General features: G+C 42.0%; 1 protein-coding gene across 1 annotated transcript; it reads right to left on the reverse strand.

Annotated features, from left to right (window-relative positions):
- Positions 1-729: 729 nt before the first annotated feature.
- Positions 730-1,299, reverse strand: LOC109193314 (stimulated by retinoic acid gene 8 protein-like). Its single transcript, XM_019344176.1, has one exon. It carries the CDS (start codon positions 1,297-1,299, stop codon positions 730-732), a length of 570 nt encoding a protein of 189 aa, XP_019199721.1.
- Positions 1,300-20,612: the final 19,313 nt, after the last annotated feature.

The raw sequence follows: 20,612 nt of genomic DNA on the forward strand, positions 1-20,612 counted from the left end.
GAGAGACGCTAGAGTGTTTGAGTCTTAGGTTGAAAGGGTGAATGAAATGGAATGTCTTGTTAGGGTAGCTTGAACCACAATTCATAGGTGAAAAGCCATTTTTACCCTTACTAAGGTTGGAAAGACAAGGGGACAAGGGCACAGCTCAAGAAGCACAAGGTACACCCATTTGACTTAAGGGACTAGTCAAAATCTAGTCCCTCGATTATCAAATTTCAGGATTTTTAGAAACGGATTAGCAAAGAAAGTTTGGATTAATTCTTCAATTAATCCTCGATTAGTGTTTAGATTTACGGGGTGTCACATCCTCTCCCCCTAACAAGAAGCTTCGTCCCCGAAGCTTGGGTACGACGGATTCAACGAAAGATAGTAATAACTCAAAGATGCGAAAGAAAGGTAGCAAGATGTTATTGAACAAGGCTCCAAGATCAAAAGATGCAAGGTTTCAAGAATCAAGAAATGCAAGGTTTCAAAGTAACAAAGAAAACTTCTCAAGCAACACCACCACTAACACAACCTTAAGGACAACTATTACCCATCTACACTAATCGTAAGCCAAGAACAAACTAAACTCGAACAAGGCAAAGCAACTAAACAAACAACTCAAACAACAAGCTAACAACCAAGGGAAACAAGAGAGCACACTAAACACACAACTAAACAAGAAACAACCACCAAGCCGGCAAACAAACAAACAAGGAAGGAAATGAGCTTACCCCAAACTCCGGCCTAGGAGGAATCATCCTCCGAGTCCTCGGCATCCTCGGCTCCACCCCGGCTAGAACTAGCTTCCAACCTATCCAGCCTTTGGTTCATAGTGACAAACTGAGCCTTCATGAAGGAGAAACCTTCCTCAATCATCTGATTTTGCTGTCGGAGGAGGGCCACCACACGTTCCTCATGAGTCATGGCATCATGCTCTTTCTTATTCCTCACTTCCTTCCTCCTTAAGCTCTCTTCGCTATCGGGGTCACTTTCCTCGGCTTCTTCTTCTTCTTCTTCTTCTTCTTCTTCTCCCTCTTCTCCCTCATCTTCACCTTCATCATCAGCATCCCCACCAAAACTCTGCACCACCCGATTCAGCTTTCTAACGGGGATCTCAAGCTGCTCAATCAAAGAACTCATCTCGGCAGTGGGTTTCCTTACGAGTTCTTCCAGAGTGATGTAGTCACCATCATCCAACTGAAACAGATTGCAACTCCGGAGGTTCGTGGCATCTAAAACCATCTTGCCCACAGGCTTGGGCACACAACCCTCAACATTCACCCCTTTCCTCACGAAAATCCAACTTAAAACCATACCATAGGGTAGACTTTTGCGGTTATGGTCCCTACAGTAGTCCATATGTTGCAATATCAAGGAAGGAAAGTTGAACTTCACTTTATACTTCAGGCAAAAGGCAAAGGTGCATTCGAATTTACCCAACAAGCTACTTTTGTTATTGTTAGGAAACAAACAATAAGAAACAAGCATTACCAAGATCTTTTACTCGGCAGAAAGCCATTTCCTTTCTAGCCTCGTGGCCTGAGTAAAACCACTTGTCCTTCCCAACAAAAAGCTCAAGTAATTCTGATAGCTCATGTTGCTTGTCTCAATCCAAGAGTTACCACTGTACTGTGAGACTCCAGTGGTCGTCAAACTCAAGAGTTGAGCCAACCGTTTCTCGGTCAAGGAGATTTTCATACCTCCCACCTTAGAGGTGATTTCCAACTTCCCCCCATTCTTGGTCACACTCATGTGACGGTAAAATTCATTCACCAAACTCGGGTAGGTCTCGCTCCTAATTGCAAGATACCTATCCAAAAAACCTTGATAGTTCAACAACTCCAACATAGAACTAGAAAAAGAGCCGGGGTCAAAAGCTTTACCTTCCAAAACCGAGTAATGGGCATCCACCCATTCCGTTCTTCTCGCGGTTTTAGACCTTCTAGGCATGATTATGAGATGTCCAAGACAAGGTAGACCCAAAACTTATACTTTTCCCCCTTGTTCTTTCCTTCTCTTCCTTCTTCTTTTTTTTCGGCTTCATTGAGGTTCCGGCAGGCAGCAGCACGACGGCGACCTTCCGACGACAGTCGGTGATGGCGGTTGGCGGCTGACGAGGGCTGGTCGACGACGGGCAGAGGGGTTTCTCGGCTGTCTCACAGGTAGGAGCGAAGGAAAGAGGGAAGGGTTTTGGCGACAATTTGAGAAAAAAAGATTTTAATTTGGGAAATTTTGGGTAGGTTAAGGGTATAAGTTAAAAAGGAATTTAAGTGGAATAAGGTTTAAGAAATACAATTAGTCTAGATGGTTCATGTAACACCCCGTGTTACGGCCTTCAATCCCGGATTAATTACTTAATTAATTTCGTTAATAATAATTAAAAAAGGATTTAATTTGGTTAGGATTCCCTTTAATTAATTAATGTGGTCCACCATAGATCGTGGACCCTTGCCTAAACTAGAGTCTTAAGCCTATTAGGAATAAAAAGAGTAAACCTTTTACTAGTCAGATTCTAATTAGGAATCCTAGACCTATGTATCTATTAGGAATAAAGAAAGTAGGTCTTTACTATTCAGATTAGGATTAGGATTCTTGATTCTATAAATAGGGGATTAGAAAGCAATTAGAACCCTTACCACCCATAGTTATGTTACAAGAAAATATTCCCGGGAGATTCACCACCACCAAGCCTAGGGAGATCAATCAGATGGAAATCTTAGAGAAGAACCTTAATAGCCAAGGGAGGATTAATTAAGGCTAAGAGGTAACCCATTCTCAACAAAACCTATTTTCCTTGCTATAAATCTTCTTCTTTGGCTCCTTATTCTATACTTGTGTCTTGATGAAATCTCCTATGATAATTGTGATATGATCTTGATAATTGTTGAGATGATTTTATGTGTGATCTTGATGTTCTTGATGATGATAAGATGATCTTGATAATTGTGTGATGTTCTTGATAAATCTGGATTTTTAAAGATAAAGCATGATTTTGTGATTTAAATATGATTAGAGCCCTAGGTTGAATCATGAATTTCGTATTGGGATTTTCTTGACATATTTGGGTGGGAATTCACATGTTCGGGTGTTGATTATGTTTAGAAGTCATGTTAGGATGTGTTCTATGTGATTCTTGCTTTTGATCCGTTAATTGTCCATGTGATGTCGTTATTTGCGTTTAACGGTGTCTAAGCATGGTTTCAGGTTCCACGAAGGATCCCGGGACGTTTATTTTGATAAAGAGTCAGTGGGGGGTAGGTAGGGGTAGGGGGACCCGCCACCTACCCGCTGCCCAAAGAGACGCCGCCGGCAGCAGGCAGCCGACTGGCAGCCGACTGCCCACTTGCCACCCGCTGCCCGGAAGCTGATCGCCGGCGGGCAGCCAGCAGGTGGCCCTCCACCCACCGACTACCCGCTGGTTGTTGCCCATCTCGGGACTTTGGCTTCCCCGTTTGATGTTCCCCAATCCCCGTGGTGTCCCAACGGACTCCGTTTGTCGTGCATGAGTCTAGTTATCTCGTTTATTGCATGCTAGTTGAACCGCTAACCCGTTGGCCTAGGAGGAAGATGTATGAACCCCTTAGGACTATTCTCAGTATGTGGATAATCACGCATACGTTTATTTAAACGCTTTCCCCCTTACCAATGTGCTATTATGTATTACTATGTGTTATGTGAGCATGTTACCCCAATTTGGTTGCGATCAAATTGGTTATTCCTGAGCTGCGGTTCAGAAGTTGGCTGCGGTCAAATTGGTTACTCATGAGCTGCGGTTCATTCTCCTGGCTGCGGTCATTGATTCACTTCTTGGGCTGCGGTCCACCGACTGGACGCGCCAGGCGGTGTGTAGGGCCAATAGCCCGAGGAAGGCCATAGTCCACCGAATGAGTGATCAGGCGGTGTGTAGGGCTATGGTCGGTTGCGATCTACTGAGTGTATGTGCCAGCGGTGTGTAGGGTCGTAGTCCCCGAAGATCATTGCCCACCGAATTAGTCCCTCAGGCGGTGTGTAGGGCTTTGATCGGTTACGACCCACCGACTGAGCTCGTCAAGCGGTGTGTAGGGTCGCAGTCCCCAAAAGAGGATCACAATCCACCGACTGAGCGCGTCAGCGGTGTGTAGGGATTTGATCCGACGTTGAAACTATCGACGGTCTATACGGTTGGTTGCGATCAACCCCTTCATACTGCGGTATGAGGTAGGGTGCTGCGGGGCCGTGTTAGTACTATATGTACTAACCCTCATGTTCGGGGCATGCGATTGGTCCCGTGGCGCCACCAAATTGTGCTTGTGTGACATGAATGTTGACTGAATATTGATGTGAATGATTTGAAAGTGAATTGTGACCTTAGATATGTGTCTTTATGATAGTGTCTCTATATACCTGATTATCATTGTTTCATATGCTTATCCCTACTTGTCGAGTCTATTCTCGGTTTTAAAGCTAGAGTCTCCTAAGTATATATCTTCCTGATTCAAAATGGTTTTCATATATCTATATATATATATATATATATATATATATATATATTTACCTATATTGTATTTCAACGCGTTGGAGTGGGTTACCAGCATCATTCGCTGAACAGATATATTTGGCTTTTAGGCACAGAGGATTAGCTTTCGGAGCGCGCTAGATGGACTTGGATTAGTTAGATAGTTTTTCCATTCGGCCTGTGTGCCATGATGATGTATTGAGGATATTTAGTTAGTTTAGCCTGTGCATCTGAGTTCTCCAGCTCAGATGTGGTATAGCACCCCGCACTCTTATGTTTAGTAATACTCCGTTTTGGGATTTAATGAGAATTTACCTTTACTATATAAGTTTTAAAAGTTTCAAAATTTTGGGGTGTTACAGTTCAAGGGTTGGTTTGGAAACTAGAAGGCTCAGGTTCGAAACTTGCTAGCTATAAAGCTACAAATTAAACTTCTTTTAGCTTTTTAGGCTTAACCTTTTAAAGGGTTCCTAGAAATTAACAATTCTAAACTTTAAGATAACGGTTTAAACTTAAGGTGACAAGAAGGGTGAGGTCCTAATTATATGTATCTCTATAAAACCTCGGAAATAAAACTAAAGTTAACCACTCAAAAGAAACAATCAAACTACAAGGAATAACTCACTCAAAAAGTTAATAAGGAGGATCGCACAAAATGGTACAGAAACAACACGAGAAAGGTACACTCAAGATAAAAGGTAGGCTCAAGAAGGATACTTGTGGACTCCTCCTCCACTAAACCCTCTGCCTCAGCCTGTGACCGGCTCATCACGAACACTCTATCCGAAGGCTTCGTTCCTCCCGAGCCTGGACCGGAATTCCCTCCTAACGGTCCGCTGGGTCTCGTGCTAGGTGGCAAGGCTCTCTAGTTGGATTGGAGGTGGCACTCAAAAGCTTTGTGGCCCCTTTCCCCGCACTTGTAGCACCGAAGTGCATTCCCTTGGCAATCCTTCCCCACGTTGTCCTTCCCACATCTCTTGCATCTGAAAGGCCTCTTTTTTGCTCCACTCTAGATCTGAGTCGATCCTTGAGACGGAGGAGGTGCGGGTCTTGCTCTGAAATCTTGTTTTGGCTCTTGAAACTGTGAGATCCACTTCCTTCACTTCTCTTCTTGGCGAACTCAAAGGATCCCCGTTGAAGCTGTTGCACTCGATACAGATCTTCTGCGCTCAGATAGGCCTCATTAAGCGTCCTTCAAAGCCGACCAGTCGAATCCAGGCTCTTCTTGGCACGCTGGGCCTTCGTGCACCCACCAGAGGTCGGCCTCGTGGCTAAATTAGAACGAAACCAACTCGACGCGGCGATCATCCAGACAACCCACAACAGCGAAGATCTTGTCCAGGGTCCTGATCCACTCTTCAAGCAGCACAGGGTCTTCCTCTCCAGTAAAGACGGGCGGCCTATGCCCCGAAACTAAGCGACCCACGTCTCGATTCTCGGTAGGCGGCGGCGGAGGAGGGTTATTGTTGTGCAAGAGGGCGTCGCTCAAAGTCTGCATTGTTTGGGTCAGATGCTGCAGGTTCTGAGCCAGCTGCTCGTTGCTCGGCGTCTCCGGGGTACGGGCACGATGACGAGGCAGAGCCATGGCGAGACTCTACAGAAACAACACGGTTACAGCAAGACACAAGGAAACTGTGTACCCTTACCCGGCGCTAAAGACAAGAACGCCAAAACTAAACAAGAACAACAGGTTAAACACAACCGACGATAAAGAAACTCACAGCCCACCGCGCGTCCTAATGATCTTAAATCCTACACACTTAGGCACTTAAAGGTCAACTTATGGTCTTAAATCACACTTAACTTCTTAAAGTCTAACTCTTAACATCTAAGGCTCAAACCTAGGCTCTGATACCAACTGTAACACCCCCGATTTTACCAACTTTTTGAAACTTAAATTCAGACGATAAACAACTAATCATTAAGGAAAATAATAGCGGAAGCTAAAAAAATTGGAGAGATGTTATTCCACACCCATAAACCATGGGTGCAGAGGCTAAAAACTATAAAAATCATCAAGCAGCATAAGTCAAGGCACACAGGCCACTAGTCTAGGCACACAGGCCACAAATCTAGGCACACAGGCCAACAAAAAGTAAACGTCTAAACATGGGAGCTACTCTATCTAGCATCCACATCTAGCGCGCTCGGCATCTACTCAAAACCTGTAAAACATGGGGATAACACCCGGTCAGCGAATATTGCTGGTAACCCATCAATACGCGTTAAATAACATAGTATAGATAGATATAATCAAAGTTATTTGAAACTGAGGAATACCATATATATCATTTTAAAACCAAGGAAGGAAGTCAACATCAAAGACCATCACACTCTCAATAAGAACGAGGATCATCAACCTCACAACAACAACAAGACCGCAAACATAATAGACAACACAACTTAGGATGCATCCTACCATTCACAAGGTAGAATACATCAAGACATGCTCATAAGCAAGGGAATCACACAATCACATAATGACAATTTCATGTTTCAAGTCACATAGTTCCAACCTTATGGCTACCCCCAGCCTTATCACAATTCCAACTGTTACCTCCTTGTGTCACCCTGTACTTCTAAGTCCAACCTTTTACCTACGGGGACCGTTACCCCCCCCCCACCTACACCGCCAAACATCACCACTGATCCCTCAATACACGAGGGTACCATTAAATATCATAATCACAAAACCGCCAATCTCGTGAGCAAAGCTCAAGTAACAAAACCACCAATCTCAATCATGGTCACACATAGTCATCATCATTATCAAGAAGACTAGGGCTCAAAAATAGCCCCAATCAAGTATTAACAAAGGGTACAACGATTGCATACGATCACACCATAGGAATCAATCAAGAGATCACAACAAAGACATGAGACCATACTCAACAACAAAGGATCACAATCCAACACCAAATGATTGTCAACACAAGTTGCCAACCCCAATAAGAAGGAACGAACCACACATACTAGCATATCAACATCAAACAAGCATGTTTATCAAACGGGTAAACCAAATTAGTTCCAAAGAACATTCAAGACTCACATTAGCCCAACGAATCACAAAGTTGGACCCTTAGCACGATTCAAGACACCAAATCCTACATGGAACCCTAACACACCGTTCTAGACATACGAATCATCAATAAGACTCACAATTAGCCCAAAAAATCAACAACAGGAGGTCAAAACATCAATACTGGGAAGAAAAAATAACGGGGAACAAATCCCCGCACACATCCACAAGTGTTCCTCGAGGGTGGGGCCACGGGTAGGCCCCCACCCGTGGGCCTGCACGCGGGGTACAACCCACGAGTCACACGTTCTGCCCGCTGCGGGTAGGCCACTACCTGCCGTTCCACCTGCGGGGTACATTCTTGTACACCAAAATCCCTTCGGGGATTTCCATCACCAAGTTCAAGTTCAAGTCCAAAACACCCAAAATCTCACACACAAAAAAGATATGACTTGAACCCAAGAAATAGCCAAGCAATGGCATTCAGGAAACCTAAAAATAAGATCTAAACATGCATCATCACAAGATCATGCGTCAAATCTCACAATTCATCACAAGAACAACAAGTAGAAGCCAAGAATCGTCATTTAAGTAAGAAAATAGGTTTTGTAAAGCATGGGTTACCTCTGTAGACCAACAACCACACTTTTTCACCCTCTTAAGCTTCTTTCTAGAGCTCTTCTTCCACACCAACTTCTTACACAAGCCAAAACTCAAGAAAGGTTCTAACTTAAGATAAGGACACCTAAAAGATGACTAAAAACACAAAAAAAAAATTAAGAACCTTACCCTTTCCTATGCTCAAGAAGAAGAATGTAGGAATCTTGGTGAAAGATCTTGCAAGACTTGGAGGTTCACCTTCTTGCTTGAAGAATAAGCTAGGTTATTTTAGAGAGACGCTAGAGTGTTTGAGTCTTAGGTTGAAAGAATGAATGAAATGGAATGTCTTGTTAGGGTAGCTTGAACCACAATTCATAGGTGAAAATCCATTTTTACCCTTACTAAGGTTGGAAAGACGTGGGGACAAGGGCACAACTCAAGAAGCACAAGGTACACACATTTGACTTAAGGGACTAGTCAAAATCTAGTCCCTTGACTATTAAATTTCAGGATTTTTAGAAATGGATTAGCAAAGAATGTTTGGATTAATTCGTCAATTAATCCTCGATTAGGCTTTAGATTTACGGGGTGTCACAATAAGCTTTCTACATGGAAAGTATGGTAAAGATGGCGTCGAATCTGCTAGGAGATCCGCCATAATTACTGCAATAAATGCTTAAGCTGATAAAGGAAGTCGCTGGACAAATAAGGAAAGGAATCCCGCAGAATCCGCCGCTCACCGTCTCTGGCCGCGCACTCGGTGTGACACCCTGAAATCTAAATTAAATTAAGGGATTAATTAAGTAATTAATCCTATTTCGATTTGTAATTTAATTCCTAAAATTTAATAGTTGGGGACTAGTAATTGAATAGTCAACCCCAAAGTCAAAGTTGTACATTGAGCTTTGTAAGGAGTTCCCTTGTTCCTTACACTTCCTTATGTTAGTAAGGGCATTCTTGACCTTTCACTTGTTGTTGGTATTGTAACCTACCTAGTAGACCACCCTCATTCTCTCCTTACACTTTCTAAAAATCTAGCTCCACCTTCTCTCAAAAAAGGTGAGTAGTTTTTCTTCCAAGCCAAGTTGAAGCTTTGCCAAAACTTCAATAGTTGCTCCCAAGATTCAAACTTTCATATATTTGGGCATCTAGGAGGGTAAGATCTAAGTTCATCTTGTGTTTTTGGTTTAATCTAAGGTGTCTTTTCTTAAAGATAGGATCTTTATGATCTTTTGGTATGTTCTTGAATTGGGTTTGGAAGGTGAGCCTTGAGAGGAGCTTATTGAGGTGTAAAGTGAAGTCTTTAGTCTACAAGAGGTAACACATGCTCTACAAAATCTATTTTGCTTACCTATTTGATGATTCTTGGATTCTACATGTGTTTTGCTATGAAATGTGAGTGTTTATGCATTGTCTTGTGAAAATGCATATCTAGAGCTTGTGTTTAGGGTTCATTTGTGCCATTGCTTGGAATTTCCTTTGATTCAAGTCATTTTGTTATATTTGGTGAGTTTGGAGATGAAAATCCGTGAAGTGTTTGGTTGTGGTACAGGGGTGTACCCGTGGGCGGAACGGCGGGTAGGCATCCAACCCGCCGCCCACCCGCGGGGTACACAAGTTGGGCAGCCTATAATCGCGGGCGGAACCGCGGGTAGATGCCTACCCGTGGGCCTACCCGCGGGGAACATTGTGGTGTTGGCGGGGATTTGTTTCCCGTGATTCTTTTGATTCGGTATTTGGTCTTTGACTTCCCGATGTTCTTTTGTGGAACTATTTGAGTGTCTTCTTGATGTTTCGTATGTCTAAAACTATATGGTAGGAATCCATGTAGGTTTTGGTTTCTTCAATCGTGCTAAGTGTTCAACATTGTGTTTCGTTGAACCGTGATGAGTCTTGTGTGTTCTTCGGAACCATGTTTGATTTACCCGTTTGATAAGCATGCTAGTTCGGTGTTGAAATGCTAGCGTGTTTGTTGTTTGTACCTTCTTATCGGTTGATGATAACTTGTGTTATTCATCGTTGTTGTTGTTGGACTGTGATCCACTCCTTGATTGAGTATGGTTTCATATCTTCGTTGTGATCCGTTGATTGATTCCTGTTGTGGTGTGATGTGTGTGTGGCTTTACCTGGATTGCACGATTAGTGGTATGGGACACTAGTCACCAAGGTATTGCAGTGGTCCTCGTGGTGGCCGTGACGCGATTATGGAGTTTGTGACCTGAGTGATGGGTTCACGTATTTCTTGGGTGGCATGTGTTGCCGTATGTGTGATCGGTACTTTGTGTACTATGAATCGGTGGTCTTGTTGGTGGTTTGTTGGTGGGGGACGACGGTCCCAGGAAGGAAAAGGTTGGGCTAAGAAGTACAGGGGTCCTGGAGGTAATGGTTGGAAGAAGATACAAGGTTGGGGGTAGCCATAAAGTTGGAACCGGGCATAAGGAAGGCATATCAACTCGTGATGGGTGATGTCATGAGGGCTTGTGTTGCCGTTGTTGTGAATTCTCTTCTTGTGACGTGTGTTGTCACAAGGGCAAGTGTTGCCTTGGCATGTGTTGCCGTGGGTGAGTCTTATCCCTTTGCGTTGTGCATATCGGGTTTTGATCTATTGTGTGATGATAGATCATACCTTGAGACTTCTTGTGAGTCGTGTTGTTCTTTGTGGTTTTGGGATGTGTTCCCGTATCCTTGTTGAGAGAGTGTTGAGTCTTGTGTTGACTATTGCTCTTGGTTTTGTACTTATATATATGTATTCCGTTTCGAAAATGGCTTTACAGCTTATATCTTATCTATGTATGATATTTCACATGTATTGGTGGGTTACCAGAATTATTCGCTGACCGGGCGTCGTCCCATGTTTTATTGTGTTCTTTCAGGTGATGTCTAGACGAGTGCGCGGTCTAGTGCTTGCTAGTTTAGCTTCTCCCTTTCGTTTTGTGGCATGTGTGCCAGCTTAGATGTAGAACTTTGAGACTATGGAGTTAGATGTAAACATTGCAGATGTTGCCCTAGCGTTCATCCTTTTGGTGAACGTGGCATAATACCCCGTGTTTCGGATTATGTTTATCTAGTTATCTTTCAGTCTTCCGTTGTGTTTGTTGTTTAGCTCAGTTATCTGCATGTTTAAGGCTTTTAAATAGCTTGTTTTTAGGGGGTGTTACAGTTGGCATCAGAGCCTAGGTTTGAGCCTAGGATGTTACGTGTTGGACCTTAAGAACCTAAGTTGAGCTTAGGTTAGTGCTCAAAGTTGAGACCTTAAGTTGTTTTGTGAAGCCTCTAAGTGTTTAAGTACCTAAGTTTAGGATTCTTAGGACGCGCGGTCAGGTTGTGTGTTACCATCTTGTTATATGTGTAGTTCTTTTATCTTGTTCTGTTGTTAGCTCTAGTAGTTGTAGCTGTTGTTCTCAGTTGGTGTGAACCTTCTCGGTTGGGTGCCTCGTCTGAGTTCGTTGAAGTCTTGACGAAGACCGTGTCCAAGAGTAAGAAGACTCGAAAGTCTGCTGCACAAGATTGTCTAGTCGTGGTGGTTGCAGCTGGGCACGTGGTCAACGCAAAGAAGATGGACTGCTCTACACGCAACCTGGAGTCAGCTACAACAATCTTTGTTCAAGAAAGTGGCGCCGTCTCTCGCACGATATCGTCATCAGTTCTCCTCTAATCCTAGAGTTGAAGTCCCGGTTTCGTGCAACCATAGTCCGATAAGAAGTAAGACGTCGTTTAGAGTTCGAAGATTATGTTTAGAAGACCCTCACTCGCGAGGGGAAGCCATGAGCGGTTTCAGACGCTCTAAGAAGATGTTGACATACGCTAAGTGGTCGCCTACGGATCAACGTGTTTGAAGCCTCTCAAAGATAAAGGGCTACGAGTCAACCTGGAATCGTTCTAAGCACGAAGAGTTGAAGTATAAGATCGAAGTGTTCAACATAGAAGTAGTCCCACCTACCTATGGAGAAACCAAGATTGGGAAAGTTCTAAGCAACGAACTTGGAAGTAATAAGATCAAGATGGCCATACCAAGAAAAGCTTGGACCTTCAAGGTACATGGAAGAGCGGAACATCGTTGTTGGCAAGTCATCCAACCTTGTGAAACGTGAAGAGGTTGAGAAGTAGTTGGTGAATGAGAGTAACGTTTATCCTTTTCGGCACACCTGGAAAGTCATGGGTAACATGAAGTCTTTTGGCAAGGAGGTTCGACAACAAGAAGAAATGAAGCCGTGACCGAGTTGCAAATCGTTGGGGCCATCAGAAGACTAAAACCGTCAAGAGCGAAGCAAAGTCAGATCTGATCACCGAGTGTTCTTAAGTTGCAAGTGGGACTCTATGCCGTTGATCCTTGTTAAGAGATCTACCTAAAACCACGAAGCAGCGAGAAGAGAGAGAAGAAGAAGAAAAAGAGGAGAAAAGTCTTGGGTCCTTTTTGTTGAGCTTTGGGTCATCATCAATCATGCCTAGAAGGTCAAGTTTGGCAAGAAAAGCGGAATGGGTGGATGCCCATTACCTCGTTCTTGAAGGTAAAGCTTTTGATCTGGAATCTTTTCCTGATTCTTTGTTGGATATGCTTAGATTCCAAGGTTTGTTAGATGGGTTTCTCGCCACAAGGGCCGAGACTTACCCGAGTTTAGTAAAGGAATTTTATCCTCACATGGTTGTGACAAAGGATGGTGATAAGCTTGAGATCACTTCTAAAGTGAGAAGTGTGAAGGTTGTGCTTTCTGAGAAAAGGCTGGCTCAGCTTTTGAGTTTAATTGCTTCAGGAGTTGCTCAGTATAGTGGTCTTTCATGGATTAGTACGGATACCATGGGGTACCGGGACTATTTGAGCTTTTTGTTGGGCCGTACGAGTTGTTCCACTCAAGCTTCAAGGCTGGAGAAAAAGTGGTTGTCCGCGGAGCAACGGATTTTGGTTATGTTGGTATCGGATTGTTTGTTGCCTAATAACAACAAAAGCAAATTGTTGGGGAAGTTGGAGTGCACCTTTGCCTTCTGCCTCAAGAATATGGTTAAGTTCAACTTGCCAGCTTTGATGTTGCAGCATATGGTTTTCTGTTGGGATCATAACCGGAAAAGTCTACCGTATGGGATGGTGTTGAGCTGGATTTTGGTTAGAAAGGGTGTAAGCGTGGATGGTTGTCTTCCGAAGGTCGTGGGAAAGTTGGTGTTGGATACCACCAATCTTCGGTGTTGTAATATGTTTCAGCTGGGTGATGGTGATTACATCACGCTTGAAGAAGTGGCAAGCAAAGCACCAGGAGAAAGGGCCGAGTTGGCAACGGAGCTTGGGATTCATGCCGGGAAGTTGAGCCTGGCAGTCCAGAGTTTGGGTGGCGATGAAGAAGTTGAAGATGAAGCCGATCATGAGGATGAGGTGGAAACACCAAAAGCTGTTGAGGCCGAAGAAAGTGACTCGGAAAGTGAAGAAAACCAACGAAGGAGAAAAGCCCGCACCAAGAGGGAGCACGACTCCATGACGCATGAGGAGCGTGTTGTCGCCTTGCTTCGCCAGCAGAACCGCATGATCGTGGAGGACTTCGCCTACATGAAGACACAGTTTGTCGCAGTGAACCAAAGGCTAGACCAGATTGAAGCCTGTTCAAGCCGCAAAAGAGAAGATGAAGAAGAATTTGAGGAGGCCGAGGAGTCGGAGAGTGAGGAGTTCTAGCTTGTGTTGTGGTTATCCCGTTCGCCTTTTCTTTGTTGTTGTTTTCTTCTTAGCCATTGTCAGTTTGGTAGTAGTTTGTTGTTTGCCTTGTATGCTTGTTTTTGCTTGTTGCTTTGTTGTTTAGTTAGCTTAGTAGTTGGTGTTGGTTGTCTAGTTCTTAGTTGTTGTCTAGAAGTCGGTGTTTGTGTTGAGGCTAGAGTTCTTGATGCTCAATTTATCCGTTTGTTAAACTCTTGCCAATCCTTGATTTGAAATGCCCTCTTTCTTGCTTTGAAATTCTTGTGAATTCTTTTGAGTTTTGACCAAAAGAGTTTGTTCTTGAACCTCTTGTCACAATGTTGTTTCCTATCATCGTTTGCCTTTAATTCGTCGTACCCAAGCTTCGGGGACGAAGCTTCTTTGAAGGGGGAGAGAATGTGACACCCCGAAATACAAATTCAATTAAGGGATTAATTAATTAATTAATCCTATTTCAATTTATAATTTAATTCCTTAAATTCCTGAAATTTAATAGTTGGGGACTAGTAATTGACTAGTCAACCCCAAAGTCAAAGTTGTACATTGAGCTTAGTAAGGAGTTCCCTTGTTCCTTACACTTCCTTATGTTAGTAAGGGCATTCTTGACCTTTCACTTGTTGTTGGTATTGTAACCTAACCTAGTAGACCACCTTCATTCTCTCCCACTTTCTAAAAAATCTAGCTCCACCTTCTCTCTAAAAAGGTGAGTAGTTTTTCTTCCAAGCCAAGTTGAAGCTTTGCCAAAACTTCAAGAGTTGCTCCCAAGATTCAACCTTTCATATATTTGGGCATCTAGGAGGGTAAGATCTAAGTTCATCTTGTGTTTTTGGTTTTATCTAAGGTGTCTTTTCTTAAAGATAGGATCTTTATGATCTTTTGGTATGTTCTTGAAGTGGGTTTGGAAGGTGAACCTTGAGAGGAGCTTATTGAGGTGTAAAGTGAAGTCTTTAGTCTACAAGAGGAAACCCATGCTCTACAAAATCTATTTTGCTTACCTATTTGATGATTCATGGATTCTACATGTGTTTTGCTATGAAATGTGAGTGTTTATGCATTGTCATGTGAAAATGCATATCTAGAGCTTGTGTCTAGGGTTCATTTGTGCCATTGCTTGGCATTTTCTTTTATTCAAGTCATTTTGTTGTATTTGGTGAGATTTGGCATGTTTAGGACTTGAATTTGAGTTTGGAGATGAAAATCCGCAAAGTGTTTGGTTATGGTACAGGGGTGTACCCGCGGGCGGAACGGCGGGTAGGCGTCCAACCCGCCGCCCACCCGCGGGGTACACAGGTTAGGCAGCCTGTACCCGCGGGCGGAACCGCTGGTAGAAGCCTACCCGTGGGCCTACCCGCGGGGAACATTGTGGTGTTGGCGGGGATTTGTTCCCCGTGATTCTTTTGATTCGGTATTTGGTCTATTGACTTCCTGATGTTCTTTTGGGGAACTATTTGAGTGTCTTCTTGATGTTTCGTGTGTCTAGAACTATATGGTAGGAATCCATGTAGGTTTTGGTTTCTTCAATCGTGCTAAGTGTTCAACATTGTGTTTCGTTGAACCGTGATGAGTCTTGTGTGTTCTTCGGAACCATGTTTTGTTTACCCGTTTGATAAGCATGCTAGTTCGGTGTTGAAATGCTAGCGTGTTTGTTGTTTGTACCTTCTTATCGGTTGATGATAACTTGTGTTATTCATCGTTGTTGTTGTTGGACTGTGATCCACTCCTTGATTGAGTATGGTTTCATATCTTCGTTGTGATCCGTTGATTGATTCCTGTTGTGGTGTGATGTGTGTGTGGCTTTACCTGGATTGCACAATTAGTGGTATGGGACACTAGTCACCAAGGTATTGCAGTGGTCCTCGTGGTGGCCGTGACGCGATTATGGAGTTTGTGACTTGAGTGATGGGTTCACGTATTTCTTGGGTGGCATGTGTTGCCGTATGTGTGATCGGTACTTTGTGTACTATGAATCGGTGGTCTTGTTGGTGGTTTGTTGGTGGGGGACGACGGTCCCAGGAGGGAAAAGGTTGGGCTAAGAAGTACAGGGGTCCTGGAGGTAATGGTTGGAAGAAGATACAAGGTTGGGGGTAGCCATAATGTTGGAACCGGGCATAAGGAAGGCATATCAACTCGTGATGGGTGATGTCACGAGGGCTTGTGTTGCCGTTGTTGTGAATTCTCTTCTTGTGACGTGTGTTGTCACAAGGGCAAGTGTTGCCTTGGCATGTGTTGCCGTGGGTGAGTCTTATCCCTTTGTGTTGTGCATATCGGGTTTTGATCTATTGTGTGATGATAGATCATACGTTGAGACTTCTTTTGAGTCGTGTTGTTCTTTGTGGTTTTGGGATGTGTTCCCGTATCCTTGTAGAGAGAGTGTTGAGTCTTGTGTTGACTATTGCTCTTGGTTTTGTACTTATATATATGTATTCCGTTTCGAAAATGGTTTTACAACTTATATCTTATCTATGTATGATATTTCACATGTATTGGTGGGTTACTAGCATTATTCGCTGACCGGGCGTCGTCCCATGTTTTATTGTGTTCTTTCAGGTGATGTCTAGACGAGTGCGCGGTCTAGTGCTTGCTAGTTTAGCTTCTCCCTTTCATTTTGTGGCCTGTGTGCCAGCTTAGATGTAGAACTTTGAGACTATGGAGTTAGATGTAAACATTGCAGATGTTGCCGCAGCGTTCATCCTTTTGGTGAACGTGGCATAACACCCCGTGTTTTGGATTATGTTTATCTAGTTATCTTTCAGTCTTCCGCTGTGTTTGTTGTTTAGCTCAGTTATCTGCATGTTTAAGGCTTTTAAATAGCTTGTTTTTAGGGGGTGTTACACTCGGTCAGGGACACATCGGCCGCCTGATGAGGTAGCCCGGCTAGGGAGGCTGTGGCACTCAAGCAAGGATGCACTGACCACTAAGCCTGGTCACCTATCCAAGTCCTCAGAGGGAACCTGGGCGTGGACATGCCGCCTACTGACTCTGGTCGCCCAACCAAGGCCAAAGGGACCTGATCGGGGACACGCCGGCTATTGAGACTGGTCGCCCATCCAGCCCGCTATGTGTATCCATTCGGGGACGCGCCGACCGTAGAATCTGGTCTCTTTACCTGAGCCAACCAACTCTCGTCCCGGTACGCGCTCATCTGCCGGTCTGATCTCCCGGGTGCTCCGCACGATAAGCAAGGACAGCGGACGTAGACCATCTCCTTGAATTTGCCAAGTGTTATGCTTTGCTCGGATCTGACTACCCTTTCATTCTTACCAAACCAGGTGCCCGATTTAGGGTATCTATCACATCAGTTTAAGCACACTGCACGAAGTTTTTTGAGTACTACTGACTCTATTACAATGTAGTATATGTTCATATATACTTTCTTAACCTAATGAAACATAAAGTGTCAATTCCCCCACATTGGGATCAAACCTGAGACCTCTCATTTAAGAGAGTCACAGTTATGTCACTCGACCAAAAGGTCTTTGGCGCAGTGCACGAATTTATTTTCACAAAAAGAACAATGAAAAGCATGTATATAACATAGGTTCATATATCATTTTTTTTAGATATATAAATATAATGAGACGAAGTACAAATTTAAATTAATTTACAAGGAGCAACGAGAGTGTATAATGAAAACTAAAAGGGACTGAAATGAAGAATATTAATGATAATACACTCGTAAAGAATTGAGAAAGATCATGATTATGAATGTTGTGTCGAATTTAAAAAAAAAAAAAAAAAAAAAAAAAAAAAACTTGTAGTCGAATGGTACCACATTGCTCTCCTATGTGGGAGGTGATAGGTTGGTTCGAGCCTCGATAAGGCATTTGATATAATTAGGTATCCCCTTCCTATAAAAAAAAAAGAACAAAATAAAATAATTATAATTTCAATATAAACTTGACACTCATTATATATATATATATATATATATATATATATATATATATATAAGTATATCCTTATAGCATTTAAAAAAAAAAAAGTACTGCTTGAGCAAAACTCTAGTTATATTTTTCTAATTAAATTGATTATAATGAATAACTAATTAATGTATGGATTATCAGGGGTGAATCCAAAAAATTATCTAAGTGTGGGAGGAAGTTCAAATGGCTTTAGAAATGTAAATGACAAAATATCAAACACCCATAAAAACATTCAAATACAAAATACATTATAAATTACAATACAATGTTTATGATAGACTACTTGATAGTTAGGGGCGGAGCCAAAAACTATGCTTGAGTAAGGTAAATTTTAAAACACTTTGAAAAGTTATAAAAATATTTATGACAAAATATGAAACATAATCAATTAGATTAAATAGTTTGAATAAAAAAAAAACACAATCGAATATGATGAAGTATAATATAAACTTGTATACTACATTAACTAAATGATTCATAAAAAATAGGCAAAAAACATTTAATTTGTCTTATATCAACTTTAGAGTTCCTACCAACTAAACTACTCAAACATTTAGTAATTTGTACGTATATTTTTATTTAATATATAAGTTACTGCTATATATATATATATATATATATATATATATATATATATATATATATATATGTATGTATATATATATGGAAGGGATCAGGTGTGGGTGGGACTTTCTGTGCGGGTGGACGCACGTTAAGCATTAATCTGACGCACTTAAAGTACAAAACACACGCACATTAAGCACACAAACAAAACACCTTAAGAACACAACCCCACGCCGGCGGTGATCATCTCAGTTTCAGACCATTTTGACTCTAGTTTGAGGACTGGAGGATCTTCTGCAGCGCCCCCATCTTTGGTAGGATGAGACCACCCAGTAAGAACAGCCCTCCAGACCCTCTCCCCTTGAGCTCGTAGATGCATTTTGGTGCGGGCTTTCCAGTACGCATAGTTGTCACCTGTTACTCTGTTAGCTCAGGAGGTGCTCTATGTCGTTCCATGCTGCAAGACTCAATGCAAAGTGAGCTGCAGAAGAATAACCAGATAAATAGAATAAATAACAGATACTGAGTTCAAGAAACACGAGGTAGCCAGATCGGTTAGACTAGTAACTTAAGTCTCCAGGCTCTGATATCAACTGAAAAAGCTCGTGGATCTTGAATGCAAGATATAACCTAAGGGTTCCAACTAAATTTTAATTCAATTATTAAACTGGACTAGCTCCAGGACTACTCCAGACAGAATAAAGAACATAAACACAAAAGCAATAAAAGGAACCGTGCACCAGGATTTGTTCACGCAGTTCAGAGCTTCACTCTTACGTCTGCGGGGCCACTCACATCAACCCAAATCCACTATGATAAACAGGAGTACAAAAGGAGAAAACGTTACACACTAAAGCATAAACTGCAACTACTCCAGAACCTACTCTAGCGAACTTGATGTGCATGCGATCTTCTTCACATCATGAACTAGTTGATGCACCTTCTTCACTCGTAGTAGTTTAGTAAATAATCAGATCAAAGAGAGGAATAATCCTAGAGTATAGACTTGTTAAAATGCTAAACAAAGTAGCATTTTATAGAGGTAATGCAAAGCCTTCATGATCCGAATTTCTTCAGCCTTTAATTCCTCAAATCCAGCTGCTCCTCCTGATTTAAATTACCTTGTGAATAGGGTCTTGACTGAAATAAAGAGTTGAATGAGTTTCACTTCTTCTTGCTTACTTCCTGGCGCTGATCCAGACTAAACTACTCCAGACACTAGACTAATCCAGCGGCTAATCCACTAACTATTTTGACAAGTAATTTAAGCCAATTTTAAGTGGGTTAATGTGTAATATTTTTACACTTATATATATATATATATATATATATATATATATATATATATATATATATATATATATATATATATATATATATATATATATATATATATATATATATATATAGGGTTGCATTCACATTAAAACACCCTTAAAATACAAACATATGGACAAATATGGACCATTAGATTAGATTAGATTAAGGGAGTAGATTTAATAGGGAAAAAATAAATCAAAATCGTAATCATGTATAATAAGGGCAATTAGGACAATTGTTTAGAATATTAATTAAGGTAAAAATAGGATTTTGATTTTTCACCTAAATTACACTAGACTAATTACAGTAACATTAGAAATTAAACACTACATAACACGGCATTCCATTCCCAACCCCACACGGAAACGGCAGACAACGCACAACTCCAAAAATCTGGCCATTCAAGGCATAACAGGCAAGCAACGAACGAGGTGTAGCAGAGGCAAAAATGGATTATACGTTGCCATCACTGCCAGGTAATTATCCAAACTTCATCACAATAGATGAATCATACAGTATGAGTAATTATTGAATAGTTTGTGATAACAGAAAATTTAGGAATGTGTATGAATAATTTGTGTGCACGTATGGGTTTAAGTAAGAGAAAAGGGCAATTGGACGCTGTAATCATGAAAACGAGATTAACACAGTGCGTAGGGGATCAACAATTGACACACATTCATCATGCACACAATCAGATGGTTAAGTGCACATAAATTCGCCCATACGTTTTCCATTTTGTAATAACAAAGAATAAACTAAACGGTAGCTAATTAATAATATGGCCACTGACGTAGTTAGCGTGCGCACAAACACCGACAATGTATATAGAATAGTAATGGCCAGTATTACACGCGCACTCTGTGGTTGTAACGTAGGGTTTTTGAGTATGAGCCCATGCACACATATATCGACGTCCATGCACATCTCCAAAACCCACTGTACACATTACAATTAACAACCCGTAATAAAAAAACAATTATTTGACATGAAATTCAAATAACAGGCACCAAGAACATGCACCAAAAAATT

Source organism: Ipomoea nil, unplaced genomic scaffold, assembly GCF_001879475.1.
Source record: "Ipomoea nil cultivar Tokyo-kokei standard unplaced genomic scaffold, Asagao_1.1 scaffold1868, whole genome shotgun sequence".
Taxonomy (NCBI): Eukaryota; Viridiplantae; Streptophyta; class Magnoliopsida; order Solanales; family Convolvulaceae; genus Ipomoea; species Ipomoea nil.